The sequence below is a fragment of the Paramormyrops kingsleyae genome, chromosome 20 (assembly GCF_048594095.1).
Source record: "Paramormyrops kingsleyae isolate MSU_618 chromosome 20, PKINGS_0.4, whole genome shotgun sequence".
NCBI classification, from domain to species: Eukaryota; Metazoa; Chordata; class Actinopteri; order Osteoglossiformes; family Mormyridae; genus Paramormyrops; species Paramormyrops kingsleyae.
This window is the reverse complement of record NC_132816.1, coordinates 23,464,269-23,479,498: the sequence shown is the minus strand read 5'-3', so window position 1 is coordinate 23,479,498 and position 15,230 is coordinate 23,464,269. Positions and strand designations below refer to the sequence as shown.

The window sequence follows — 15,230 nt, the reverse complement described above, 5'->3', positions numbered from 1 at the left end:
TGTTAGGTAAGGACACACAGAAAACGTGGAATAATATTTTTACTTACAGAAATGTATTTTATAAAAACAAGGCACTTAGAAGAGTTTTTGAACAACAGTCGTCACTTACACCTCAGTTTACGATCAGACATATTTGTTTGTAACTCCGGAAGTGACGCATCGCTGACGATTAGCGGATTGTTGACTTCGTGTTGTTGGTCTCGAACTGTCGAATTACTTTTGAACTGTAAAGGCCGTCATGTCGTCGGATTTTGAAACATACGAGCAGGACTTCGCGACTCTGACGGCAGAAATAACCAGCAAAATAGGGAGGATTCCCAAGCTCGCTGGAGGTAGGTTAACTAAGCTAAGCTTGACGGCTGGTTAGCCGGTTGCCTTCAGCTAGTGCTTGTCAACAGTTCGCCCGCAGCTAATATTACTTGAAATGTTTTACACCGAGATTTCACAACGGTAAAAATTCCGATTGCCTCAAGAGTCAAATGGATGTCGTATTCTAGAAGATTATCCCACTGTTACCATGACGGGTAGCTTTAAATATAACGCTAGTTATTTGGTTTAATTAGGCAGGTGTACCGGCCTCTCGATTTAAATGCTCACTTCATGTTGTCCGTAACCGGTTGTAGTGTGTCAGCAGTCATATAGTCCCAGTGTGTTGAAATACAGCCGGCATTCGAAAGTCTATAGCAGTGTTTCCCATCCCGGTCCTGGGAGACGCGCAGACAGTCCACATTTTTATCATTACGAGCTCCGCCTGTCTGTGGCTCCCAGTACAGTACATTTACATCGCGATTACATAGGAGAGAATAGAACAGAGTACAGTGAAGCAGCGATTTTATTTGCAGCGACCGGGGCCACGGGAACGTGTGCAGCTCTCAGAATGAAAGGATGATAGCAAACAGAATAAGACAACAAGACGTGAATAATGTACTCTACAATGTAATCATCGTCATAAAAATGTCAGACAGTACTGTGTGCTTGCTTTGTGAGTGTCGGGCCCTCTGCCCGCTTTGGTTAATCTCTGCATGACTGTTGCGCCCTCTGCCCTTTTTGGTTAGTCAATGTGTGAGTGTGGGGCCCTCTGCCCACTTTGGTTAGTCCCTGTGTGAGTGTTGGGCCCTCTACCCGCTTTGGTTAATCCCTGTGTGACTGTCGGGCCCTCTGCCCACTTTGGTTAGTCCCTGTGTGAGTGTTGCGCCCTCTGCCCGCTTTGGTTAGTCCCTGTGTGAGTGTGGGGCCCTCTGCCCGCTTTGGTTAGTCCCTGTGTGAGTGTGGGGCCCTCTGCCCGCTTTGGTTAGTCCCTGTTTGACTGTCGGGCCCTCTGCCCTCTTTGGTTAGTCCCTGTGTGAGTGTCGGGCCCTCTGCCCACTTTGGTTAGTCCCTGTGTGACTGTCGGGCCCTCTGCCCAATTTGGTTAGTCCCTGTGTGAGTGTCTGGCCTTCCGCCCTCTTTGGTTAGTCCCTGTGTGAGTGTCGCGCCCTCTGCCCTCTTTGGTTAGTCCCTGTGTGACTGTCGGGCCCTCTGCCCACTTTGGTTAGTCCCTGTGTGACTGTCGGGCCCTCTGCCCACTTTTGTTAGTCCCTGTGTGACTGTCGGGCCCTCTGCCCGCTTTTGTTAGTCCCTGTGTGAGTGTCTGGCCCTCTGCCCAATTTGGTTAGTCCCTGTGTGAGTGTCTGGCCCTCTGCCCACTTTGGTTAGTCCCTGTGTGAGTGTCTGGCCCTCTGCCCACTTTGGTTAGTCCCTGTGTGAGTGTCACGCCCTCTGCCCAATTTGGTTAGTCCCTGTGTGAGTGTCGGGCCCTCTGCCCAATTTGGTTAGTCCCTGTGTGAGTGTCGGGCCCTCTGCCCGCTTTGGTTAGTCCCTGTGTGAGTGTCGGGCCCTCTGCCCAATTTGGTTAGTCCCTGTGTGAGTGTCGGGCCCTCTGCCCGCTTTGGTTAGTCCCTGTGTGACTGTCGGGCCCTCTGCCCGCTTTGGTTAGTCCCTGTGTGAGTGTCGGGCCCTCTGCCCAATTTGGTTAGTCCCTGTGTGAGTGTCTGGCCCTCTGCCCAATTTGGTTAGTCCCTGTGTGACTGTCGGGCCCTCTGCCCGCTTTGGTTAGTCCCTGTGTGAGTGTCGGGCCCTCTGCCCAATTTGGTTAGTCCCTGTGTGAGTGTCTGGCCCTCTGCCCAATTTGGTTAGTCCCTGTGTGAGTGTCGGGCCCTCTGCCCTCTTTGGTTAGTCCCTGTGTGAGTGTCTGGCCCTCTGCCCAATTTGGTTAGTCCCTGTGTGAGTGTCGGGCCCTCTGCCCGCTTTGGTTAGTCCCTGTGTGAGTGTCGGGCCCTCTGCCCAATTTGGTTAGTCCCTGTGTGAGTGTCGGGCCCTCTGCCCGCTTTGGTTAATCTTCGTCTGACTTATTTTTAAGGATGCATCAGCGCAGATCCAGACCTATTTGACAGATCAGGTATCTAAAAAACATCTCTAAACAGATAGCTCATATTTCGTGTTAAATCTTTTTCTACAGTCAATTGCACGACAGCTGTTTCACATTTTAGATGTTTTTTTGCAGCATTCAAGGTGATCGTTAACTCAGTTTTTCTGCCACTCATTGGGTGTGAGCACAGTGACTTCCTCCTGCTGTGATGTCATGCGCATACCCTTAGGAGTAAGAGAAGCGGGTGACGGTCTGGAAGTATTTTACACTTTTAACAACAACTAGTAGCACTATGATTCACATTTTTTGTAAAAACAACGTTTTGAGAGGTGGGAGTAGCATTTAATGTAAAATCCCACAAATAAAGTGTATGCAATTTTGCAGGACAACAACAGTAGTATGGAAAAAGCAGTGGATATTTTGGGACTTCCTAGCTTGGGCTGTTTTATGCACTCACTACAGCTTGTGATACCCAAGGGGCTGCTACTGCAACAAAGTGTAAGAAAAATTGTGGGGCATTTTAAGCATTCAGCACTTGCATATCCTAGCTTGGAAGACATTCATATTGAACTGCGAAATGCCTCAAAAACGCTTAAAACAAGACGTACAAACGAGGTGGAACAGTGCGTTATGTATGTCACCAGTAGCCTGATTAAACATTTTTTGGTATACATTTTTCATCTGTATTAGCTAGTATAATAATATATTTTATATATATATATATATCCATGTTTGAATCCATATTGTGCTCCTTAGAAATTGGTTATCTGATATGAGCCTATTTTATTTCTTTTAACAGTAATAGTGGTAACAAAGCTGCCTGCTTCTCTAGTCCCTGTTGCACTTATTGTTATTATTGCTCATGACAAAGAATTATAGTATAAGAACTGAAGCATCCATGCTCGGTTCTCATTGGTGACTCAAACTGGCCAGATTCTTACTGTTAAAAATGTTGGCATAGGATGGAGGGGGCAGCAAGGTCTTCGTCTGTTCTACATGAATGGTGCTTTTTGAAACAGGACGGTTGTCAATCACAGGTTATTAATAATTGAACAAAATGTATAAGTTATATTCTGACTGAGTTTGCCCATTGCTGGCCAGGATGTTAACAGACTCAGTGAGCTTTTGCTGCACCTTGCCGCTGGAATACTGACATGCTGCATTTGGGAGTCAAAACATTGTTTCATTCCTTGGAAAATGCCCCTGGCTGTTTATTATGTGGCCTCTGCGGCTGTACACATGTTTTAAAAATGTATTTAATGAGCAGAGGAGTCAGTGCCCTCAAGGGTGATATGACTTTGAAATGTGTGGGATGTTCTGATGAAATGTGTTGTGCTGCCTCTGTTGATCAACTCATGCATTCAATATAAAGAGTAGTACTTGCTTTTAAATTATTGACCAGTTATAAAATTTCTGAATGTGAACACTGCCTGCTTGTCCAGAAAGATTTGTACTTTTTACTGGTCCTTAGTGTTTTAAGAAGGTCAGAATCACAGATATGTCTTTGTAGCATCAGTTTAAGTGCTGAAGGCTGGCGTCTTAAGGTGTGAAGCAGTTACCCACTGTAAATTTCTTAAGTGAAGCCTATCGTAATGGAGCTTTTGGGGATAGAGTCCTCATTAATCTTGCTAGAACACTAACACAGCTTCTGCTCTTTTTACTACTCTGTTATTTAGGGGATTTGTGTGTGTATTTTCTCCAGATTAGTGGTATCCATCACCTTTAACTTTCAATTTTGTCAACAAATTTGACCAGTTTTGGTAATGGTAATTTTGATTTGCTTTGCTTTGCTTTTCCTTTGATTTGTTGACCTTATACTCCAGTGTTTAGTTTTTGTTAGTTGCACGGTGGAGCTAGCCATGGTGCTGAAACAGAAACCTACCTAGATCACTTACTTGATTTTTGGACCTCCAGAGACCTCAAATTTCCTATGGTAAAATGTAAGCTTAAACTCCAAAATTAGGCTAGACTATATGCTAAATATTTTATCATGATAATTGTTCTCAGTCTCTTGGTATTGATAATTATCATGATATGCTTCAAGTTATTATTGCTGTACTCTAAGGATCTATTTCTGCTTAAAATTCCCTTGGGATTCCCATTAAATGCCCAATATGAAAAAAGATGTGCACAGAGTGTAGGGAGGGCAGAGACTGTGCACAGGGTGGAGACTATGCACAGAGTGGAGGGAGGGAGAGTGGAGGCCACGTGCAGGGCAGAGGGACTGCAATCTGATGACTTTATGTTTTGTACAGTATGAATCTCTGATGGCTTGCTCCTTGGGTCAGTGCAGAAAGTCTCCCCTACCCAGGCTGGATAGAAGGGAGACATCAGATGTGCATTTATATGCAAAGAGACAGTAAATGTAAATGGGGAATTGGCTTGAAAGAGTTTTGTACCTCAGCCGATCAATATTCTTTGGTTTTTCCCTTGCAGAGGAGAAGACGCAGCTGGTTTTAAATGTCGACAAAAAGCTTGAGGAAGTCCGGGAGCTGGTATGTCTTTCATCGTTCATTTTGTTCACCTCTTTTTCTAAATAATGAATTTAGAAAGTTTCCCATATCAGCAACATTCATTATCAGTCACAGTGACATTGCTGTTGCAGCTCATCTGCCATCTGCCATTTTTATTCATTTGTAATTTGCTTTTGGGTCATTCTATTTTAAATCACTACCAAAAATAAATAGACGCTCCTCTACTTACGAACGAGTTACGTTCCAAACGGCCGTTCGTAACTTGAAATGTTCGTGAGTCGTTATTCAACATCATTTTAAGGGTATACGCAAGTACAAAGAACTAGGATGCTGGGAGTCCGCACGCTACGCTGCTGCGGGGTGGGAGTAGCGGGCAGAAGTCATACTAGGAGGAATTGGCATGCAGAAAAAAAGAAACTGATGTTGCGGACAGGAAACGGGAGCCCAACGAACACAATTTGGACTTGCAGTCCTCTTCGTTTGTATGTCTGAAAGTTCGTAAGTAGTGGAGCGTCTGTAGTTTTTGCTTCACCATTTTTGGTTGATGAAATTTAGTACCTTTCAGAGCTCAAATGTTTTTGTTAGATTTTCTCTTCAAAATACTGCACCTTTTCTACATAACAGGTAACAGAACCTCTCAGGTGCTCTCTTGGCTATTCATTTGATTTTAGCAGAGTGAACAAGAGTGATTAGTGTGTAGTTTCAGTGATTTGTTTGTTTGTTTATTCATTCATGTATCTATTTGGTTCAGAGCCTTGTAACTCCAACACAAGAAGCCTTGAATAACTTCTTTTCATTTGAAAGCATGTGAATAGTACTTTCTTCTGACTTAAATGGGAAGAATTTCACCTCCCTTCACATAAGAACATAAGAAATTTACAAACAAGAGGGGGCCATTCGGCCCATCAAGCTTATTTGGGGAGAACTTAACTAATAGCTCAGAGTTAATAAAATCTTATCTAGCTCTGTTTAAAGGAACCCAGGGTTTTAGCTTCCGCTACACTAGCAGGAAGACTATTCCATACTCTAACTACACGCTGTGTAAAGTAGTGCTTCCTCAAATTTGTTTTAAAATGTTCTCCCACTAATTTCCACTTATGGCCACGAGTTCTAGTATTTAAACTAATATTGCCCTTTACTGAAATACAGCATAAAAAAGTAAAATAAAATTAAATCTTGGGCACATTTGGGGTGCTTCTCTCACGACCAAGTAGCAGGTCACTGTATTATATACAGATGATATGAAAACCTATATATTACATTAATAAATGACTTGTTACTCCCAGCCTTCACTGTTTTAATAACCAGATACAGAAAAAAATGCTGATTGTGAGATGAACTTTGACCTTGAAATGAGAAAGTTGAACTTGGCTGTAAGCTCTATCTGAGCTTTACAACAAGCTTTTGCTGTGCCATGCGGCTGAAGTAACAAAAACGTTATAACTCACAAGAAAACATTGTGGTGCAAGGAAAAGGCTGCATCTCAAAGTGATTTTTAAATAAATATTTCTAAAGTCTGAAAGATACATGTAATTCACATGCTAAATTTAATCAGAATGCAAAGCCCGTTTCTTAAATTTATACTGATTACTAAGTTTATATAATAACTTTATATATAAGTTTATAAAATGCCTCATTAATATTATGGGCACACTACTAATGTGCTTAAATTTTAGTAAATAAAGGTCTGTAAAGTACGGAAAAGCTCCACCTCCTGGCTCTGTCTGATACATGTGCAAGAAGGTAAAAGTGCCCCTTGTTTTGGTAGCTGGAGCAGATGGACCTGGAGGTGCGGGAGATGCCGGCCCAGAGCAGAGGCATGTACAACAGCAGGCTGAAGAGCTACAAGCAGGAGATGGACAAGCTGGAGAAGGACTTTGTGAGTCTGCATCCCTTTTGGCCCCTTTGGTTCAATTCTGAAGTTTGACTGACGGCTTTAAAAGCTTTGTCTCTATCCTGTGAAACTGGCCCTGCTGCCACTGAGTAGTTCAATGAAAGTGGTGCAGTGCAACAGCCATAGGGTGCGAAATTCTGATGGCACAGCAGCAGAGCATCCTTACGGACCTGACCGCTTTGGCAGTGATCTCATGCCTTGGATAACCCTGCATTTGTAGCTACGGGTATATGTGCTCCTTCTGCCCGAGGCTGCCTTGAAAGTGCGAGTCCACCTTAGAGAGACACTCATTACCACTCGTTGTCCTTCTTTAGTTATTTATCAGTCCCACCTCTGTCAAAGTTCAGCTACCTGGTACGCACTTCTTCCACCTTACTCCTCTTCACCAACTGCACATCTTACTGAGTAAAGTGTAGATAAAATACATCAGATACACTGCTCGTGGCATTCTGCGAGGGTAGGAGGACTGTGTTTGCTATGAGTAGTGAGGCTGTAATATGACCTGGGTGCCTCTGTTCAGGAGAAATGCTGCCACCTAAACTTCAATCGCGTTTTTAGACAGACCAGATTAAAGGCCTGAACATATTTAAAGTTCAGATGAGAAAAGCCATAGCCAGCATTGGTCTGGAGGCAGGAAGGATTTGAAATAGCAAGCTGAATCATATATGTATTACTTAAACAAATCACCAGTTAATTGTTGGTTAAAGTCATCATCCAATGTTCTGCCTGCCCCCATTAAAGCTGGTGATTTAACAGGGTTGAGTGTTCAGCTTCATGTCATGTAATGATCATGAAATAGTCTAACAGAGAGGTGTGGCATCCAGGGCTGTTAAATGTTAGAGAGAGCATAAGCACTGTGCTGTGGTCCTGGTGGCACCGTTTAGCATAAGCACTGTGCTGTGGTCCTGGTGGCACCGTTTAGCATAAGCAGTGTGCTGTGGTCCTGGTGGCACCGTTTAGCATAAGCACTGTGCTGTGGTCCTGGTGGCACCGTTTAGCATAAGCACTGTGCTGTGGTCCTGGTGGCACCGTTTAGCATAAGCAGTGTGCTGTGGTCCTGGTGGCACCGTTTAGCATAAGCACTGTGCTGTGGTCCTGGTGGCACCGTTTAGCATAAGCAGTCTGCTGTGGTCCTGGTGGCACCACTTAGCATAAGCAGTGTGCTGTGGTCCTGGTGGCACCGTTTAGCATAAGCAGTGTGCTGTGGTCCTGGTGCCACCGTTTAGCATAAGCAGTGTGCTGTGGTCCTGGTGGCACCGTTTAGCATAAGCAGTGTGCTGTGGTCCTGGTGGCACCGTTTAGCATAAGCAGTGTGCTAGGGTCCTGGTGCCACCGTTTAGCATAAGCAGTGTGCTGTGGTCCTGGTGGCACCACTTGGCATAAGCAGTGTGCTGTGGTCCTGGTGGCACCGTTTAGCATAAGCGGCATGCTGTGGTCCTGGTGGCACCGTTTAGCATAAGCGGCATGCTGTGGTCCTGGTGCCACCGTTTAGCATAAGCGGCATGCTGTGGTCCTGGTGCCACCGTTTAGCATAAGCGGCATGCTGTGGTCCTGGTGGCACCACTTAGCATAAGCAGTGTGCTGTGGTCCTGGTGGCACCACTTAGCATAAGCAGTGTGCTGTGGTCCTGGTGGCACCGTTTAGCATAAGCATTGTGCTGTGGTCCTGGTGGCACCGTTTAGCATAAGCGGCGTGCTGTGGTCCTGGTGGCACCGTTTAGCATAAGCGGCATGCTGTGGTCCTGGTGGCACCGTTTAGCATAAGTGGTGGTGTGCTGTGGTATTGGTGCCCCTCCGCATACCATAATCGTCTGTATTTGTGCCGTGTACGCGCCCGGCCGCATGGTGCCCCTCCGCATACCATCATCGTCTGTATTTGTACCGTGTACGCGCCCGGCCGCATGGTGCCCCTCCGCATACCATAATCGTCTGTATTTGTACCGTGTATGCGCCCGGCCGCATGGTGCCCCTCCGCATACCATAATCGTCTGTATTTGTACTGTGTACGCGCCCGGCCGCATGGTGTCCCTCCGCATACCATAATCGTCTGTATTTGTACTGTGTACGCGCCCGGCCGCATGGTGCCCCTCCGCATACCATAATCGGCTGTATTTATGCTGTGTACGCGCCCGGCCGCATGGTGCCCCTCCGCATACCATAATCGTCTGTATTTATGCTGTGTACGCGCCCGGCCGCATGCTGCCCCTCCGCATACCATAATCGTCTGTATTTGTACTGTGTACGCGCCCGGCCGCATGGTGCCCCTCCGCATACCATAATCGTCTGTATTTGTACTGTGTACGCGCCCGGCCGCATGGTGCCCCTCCGCATACCATAATCGTCTGTATTTGTACTGTGTACGCGCCCGGCCGCATGGTGCCCCTCCGCATACCATAATCGTCTGTATTTGTACTGTGTACGCGCCCGGCCGCATGGTGCCCCTCCGCATACCATAATCGTCTGTATTTGTACTGTGTACGCGCCCGGCCGCATGGTGCCCCTCCGCATACCATAATCGGCTGTATTTGTACTGTGTACGCGCCCGGCCGCATGGTGCCCCTCTTCGTACCATAATCGGCTGTATTTGTACTGTGTACGCGCCCGGCCCCATGGTGCCCCTCTTCGTACCATAATCGGCTGTATTTGTGCTGTGTTTGTGCCTGGCCACATGGTGCCCCTCTGCGTGCTTTTCACAGATGAGAGTAGGTTCACCCTCAGTTCATGTGACAGACGTGAAAGGGTCGGGAGAAGCCATGGAGAATATTATACTGCCTGTAACATTGTTCAGCATGACCTGTTTGATGGTGGATCAGTGATGGTCTTGGGAGGCATATCCATGGAGGGACGCACAGACCTCTACAAGCTAGACAACGGCACCTTGACTGCCATTAGGTATTGGGACGAAATCCTTGGACCCATTGTCAAACCCTACGCTGGTGCAGTGAGTCCTGGGTTCCTTCTGGTGCATGACAATGCCCGGCTTCATATGGCGAGAGTGGATAGGCTTAGGATAGGCTCTGGATAATCTTAGGATAGGCTTAGGATCAGCTCTGGATAGGCTTAGGATAGGCTCTGGATAGTCTTAGGATAGGCTCTGGATAGTCTTAGGATAGGCTCTGGATAGTCTTAGGATAGGCTTAGGATAGGCTCTGGATAGGCTCTGAACCCCACGACACTGAATAGTACAAGCAGTTTCAGAAAATGCATGGATGGATGATGTGTGAAATTCTGACTTAGGGTATAATACAGTTCCGACATATTGAACCCATGGTTCTGATTTGATGGTTAGTGATATATAGCATTGGCAATGTTTGTAATAGTGTTGTTAGTATCGTTAATACCAAATGGCTTTCAAAAAGTCACCACAGTACCTTTTAAGTACTAGTATCCCGTGCAAAACTAGTCTACAGAAACTCTGAAATATATGGTAAAACGTGGCACATCTTATTGGTGCAGCATGAATAAATAAAACTCTCACGTTGCATACTAGATAAATCTGTGTGTCATCGGGCCCAAAACGACTCCAAATAAGCCACAAAATGTGGGCATTAATCATGAATTCTATCCTGCTGTGAGATAACACAGGAAGGAAAGCGCTTTCTTCAGCAAAAAAAAGTCACGTGGTGATGACGTAACCCTGCTCGGGTCAGGATTGTTGAGTACAATGAGAGCTCAGACCAACAGGGGAATGGGGGGGGGGGGCAATCGTGCTCAGGCACGGTCCAAGGAAACCTGGCCTAGTATGTGTGTTAATCTCACTTTTCAGTGTTGTTATATTACTTTTCCACCAGTAGATGGTGACATTGATCTAGGAATCTTGTCCCTTTTGCCTCTCCCTGCAGACAGGCTATTGCTTATTTGTAGTGATGTTATTTGCTTTGTAGGAAGCACTACTGTGTCCGTTAGCAGGGAGATGAAGGCAAGTAGTGCATTGCACACTGGATATGTTCCATGCTTGTGGTGCGTGCAGAGCCCATATACGTACTTGTTTTTCATTTTTGCACTCGTTCCAAGTGAGGTTGTGGGTTTCTTTGAGAAGCACTTCCTTTGTCCTTTTAGTGGTATTATTGTCTTCTGAAGATGGAGGGAGAAGGAATTTTAAAGTAACAAACTAAACAAACTTACCGTCGTTAATAACTGTATCGCCACTGACTCCTGATAGGCTGTTAGTTTAAAACAGTTTAACGAAAAATCTGAACATGAATAATATTTAACAGAAAATAGCATTTATAATAAAATTACATAATTATAGAAATGTATTGGATTTTAATATTGTCCTGTCAGTATTTAGAAGTGAGGCTGCATAAGTTTAACATAAATAAATAAACCATATTACTTTGCTTTGCTTTCCCTGCTTTTGTAGGTTATCATGTAATATTAGCTCATATTGGTTCATATTTAGAATTAACCTACAAAAGTTTTTGCTAGTGTGACATATTTTAATTTTAGTTTAGAGATGCTGAGGAGGCTGAAAACTACGCCTGGTGTTTATTTGCCAGTGCAAGTATTTGCATTTTGAGCCATTTTCTTTTAAGATGAGCTTCCAGAAGCTTAGAAATGGTTCTCCTTTGGTTATCATGGTCATATAGCTACTGCGCAGCATCTGTGAGGATCATCAGCATGAACTTCCATTGCGTATGAATGGAGAGCCTGTTCAGATTGCGTTTCCTGCGCAGGTTGAGCTCTGTGTTGTGCTCTACCCAATAGACACATTATAAATACACTATACTTCCCAATAAAGACACAACTTACTTTTTGCTGTTTGTTGTTCCTCTGGGCCCGGAAGGGAGAACAGAAACCAGATTGGTTGCTGTATTATATTATAGTGTTCCTGTGTTCTTTTACTGCACTGTAATTCATATACACTGCTTTTGTGCTTTAAATGAAAATTAAAAATATACTGAAAAGGACTTTCATATTGTCATTATTCACTCCCACTGGCCAGAATGTCTTCCTCAATACGGTTTCTGCTCATGCTTGTTGGTATTGTTGTGTCTAGCTTGTAAATGTAGGTCGCTGGCGGAATTGTAAATTTAGTATTGAACTGTTTTGTGCTTTTAAGGCAATCATCCACATAAATATTGTTGAATAGCCAGGACATCACCGATTCCTGATGCAGTTTTAGCTGCTGCAGTGGCACAAGCAGTGCGAGTATTGAATAGCCAGGATGTCGCTGTTTACTCATGCAGTTTTAGCTGCTGCAGTGGCACAAGCAGTGCGAGTGTTGAATAGCCAGGACGTCACTGCATCCTTATGCAGCTTCGGCTCCTGCATTGGCACAAGCAGCACGAGCATTGAATAGCCGGGTCATCACTGCTTTCCGATGCAGCTTTAGCTGGTACAGTGGCACAAGCAGCACGAGCGTTGAATAGCCGGGACATCACTGCTTTCCGATGCAGCTTTAGCTGGTACAGTGGCACAAGCAGGGCGAGCATTGAATAGCCGGGACATCACTGCTTTCCGATGCAGCTTTAGCTGGTACAGTGGCACAAGCAGGGCGAGCATTGAATAGCCGGGACATCACTGCTTTCTGATGCAGCTTCAGCTGGTACAGTGGCACAAGCAGGGCGAGCATTGAATAGCCGGGACATCACTGCTTTCCGATGCAGCTTCAGCTGGTACACTGGCACAAGCAGGGCGAGCATTGAGATGAGAGGCACTTATTCATCTTCTGAAATGCATGTCTTGCTCCTCTTCACTTCTGAGAAACCTTTGAAGCGTGTAAATCATTGAGAATTATCCACGTTATAGTTTGTGAGTAGTGGTTGAACTAGCTGTCAGTCATGCAAATGTCCAGTTGAAGACAGGAATTTTGTTTCATATGAGAATCTGCTGGATGTGTAGGGTTGTGGATGGCTGTTGTGCACACTTTTACTTCTGTTTGGACATTGTGGAAGGTGTCACAACTTAGAGGAGGACTCCAGCCTTTGGAGGAGGACTCCAGCCTTTGGAGGAGGACTCCAGCCTTTGGAGGAGGACTCCAGCACAGTGCTGCCTCTAATGATTTTGAAGTGTCTATATTTTGGTGCTGTTTCAGCCCAGTCGCTCATCTAGTGTAATGCTTTCCTTTTCTCTTGTCTTATTACTGTCTTCACCTTGAGCTGGATTTATTATTTCATTCAGTTGTGAAGGAGACTCTGGAGACACTGGATGTAGGCATGGGTTGTAGGAGGGGTGAGGTTTATTACAGGACACATGGAACCCAATAGCAAAGAGGGCCTGCGCTCCAGTGACAGGTTTCTAGATGGGGTGAGTTTTCGATACCAGTAACAAAATGATACGTTGATTTCAGTACCGGTTCCTGAACAATATTTTTTCTAATATCAATATGATTTTTTATTAATTTCAACAACAACAAGAATATATTAAATATTACAGCACAATCTTTTATTTGAACAAGTCGTTTTATTAGTTATTGGTTAGATATTGAGGGAATCGATGGTGATCAATATGGGATACGACCTTTTATTTATGTTTTACTTACACAACCTGTAAATCACAGAAAAATCTGGCCAGCAGATCGATCTTCCGTTTTCCAGAGAATAAAAACAGGTATAACGTTATCCTGCTAATAAGCGTTGCTGCATTTCACTGCTGGCATCGGCGATACATGGAGACGCGAGCAGATATGTCGAAGTGATCAGCCACTATATGGCGGCCATAATTGCAATCTTATTCAGGTACACAAATAATTCTATCCACTCGGTCTCTTTTTCTGAATTTCTGCATAACTTTCATGTTAGCGCCAGTGCTTGTGGTCAAACGGTCAGCTAGTTTATCACTGTAAGCACGCCCAGTAATACCACAGAGGAACTGTAGCAGACGGGGATGTAGTGATCTTGCTCACACACACATGCATACACATGCACACCAATTTTCGCTCTCTCTGGGTGTTTCTTGTGATTTACAACAATGTGGTCAGCCGCTATATGGGGGGGGAATGGTGGTATATCAGGCAGAAATGATGGGTATAATTTGCGCCTAGTTATAAAATTTTGTCACACTCTCTCCAAAAATGGTTTGGATCCCTGTGAAGCCACACTTTTGATTTCTTTTTTTTACTCTACACAACAAAAACTGCAACACACACGTGCAAACCAGTGCACAAATTTGTCTCCGGGTATGGCCCTTTCGGCCTCTAGCACGTGTTTGTGTAACGTTACGTTAGACAACAAAAATACCATTTGGTACCCAGCCCTAGCAGTGACAGGATTCAATTACAGGACATGCAGGAACACAATAGCAAAAGGGACCTAAGAACATGTGGGAACACAAAAGCAAAAGGGACCTATGAACATGTGGGAACACAATAGCAAAAGGGTCCTAAGGACATGAGGGAACACAATAGCAAAAGGGACCTAAGAACATGTGGGAGCACAAAAGCAAAAGGGACCTATGAACATGCGGGAACACAATAGCAAAAGGGTCCTAAGGACATGCGGGAGCACAATAGCAAAAGGGACCTAAGGACATGCGGGAACACAATAGCAAAAGGGACCTAAGGACATGCGGGAGCACAATAGCAAAAGGGACCTAAGAACATGTGGGAATACAATAGCAAAAGGGACCTAAGAACATGCGGGAACACAATAGCAAAAGGGTCCCAAGGACATGCGGAAACACAATAGCAAAAGGGACCAAAGAACATGCGGGAACACAAAAGCAAAAGGGACCTATGAACATGCGGGAACACAATAGCAAAAGGGACCTATGAACATGCGGGAACACAATAGCAAAAGGGACCTATGAACATGCGGGAACACAATAGCAAAAGGGTCCCAAGGACATGCGGAAACACAATAGCAAAAGGGACCTATGAACATGCGGGAACACAATAGCAAAAGGGTCCCAAGGACATGCAGGAAAACAAAGGGGGCTTGCACTGCAGTGACAGAGGTTCTAGATGGGGTGAGGTTTATTATGGGATATTCGGGAACACAATAGCAAAAGGGACCTAAGAACATGCGGGAACACAATAGCAAAAGGGACCTAAGAACATGCGGGAACACAATAGCAAAAGGGTCCCAAGGACATGCGGGAACACAATAGCAAAAGGGACCTAAGAACATGCGGGAACACAATAGCAAAAGGGTCCCAAGGACATGCGGGAACACAATAGCAAAAGGGTCCCAAGAACATGCGGGAACACAATAGCAAAAGGGACCTAAGAACATGCGGGAACACAATAGCAAAAGGGTCCCAAGGACATGCGGGAACACAATATTGCAGGGATGGAGGTTCTAGGCAGGGCAACATTTTTTACGGGACATGCAGAACACATTAGCGAAGGGGGCGTATATTGCAGGGACAGGGGTTAATTATGAATTATAAAGTTTCATAGGCCAGTACTTTGAGACCTCTTACAAGCGGTTAATGAGCCAACTGAATTCCTCATCCTCCACTGCGGATAGTGGCTGGTCTTCCAATGCAGTCACATATTTTAGTAATATAGCTTT

The 15,230-nt window shown here is 45.0% G+C and overlaps 1 protein-coding gene across 5 annotated transcripts in view; it reads left to right on the top strand.

Annotated features, from left to right (window-relative positions):
* The first annotated feature begins 136 nt into the window (after positions 1-136).
* The window catches only part of vti1a (vesicle transport through interaction with t-SNAREs 1A), a 101,802-nt gene continuing 86,708 nt past the window's right edge, over positions 137-15,230 (top strand). For 2 of the 5 annotated variants that reach the window (XM_023839626.2, XM_023839623.2), the window contains exons 1-3: positions 138-332; positions 4,844-4,902; positions 6,650-6,760. In XM_023839626.2, coding sequence (XP_023695394.1) covers positions 239-332; positions 4,844-4,902; positions 6,650-6,760 — 264 coding nt within the window. In that variant the 5' untranslated portion in view covers positions 138-238. Of the gene's footprint in view, positions 333-4,843; positions 4,903-6,649; positions 6,761-15,230 lie in introns of all 5 variants that reach the window. The other 3 variants (XM_023839624.2, XM_023839627.2, XM_023839625.2) reach the window with 2 other exon arrangements.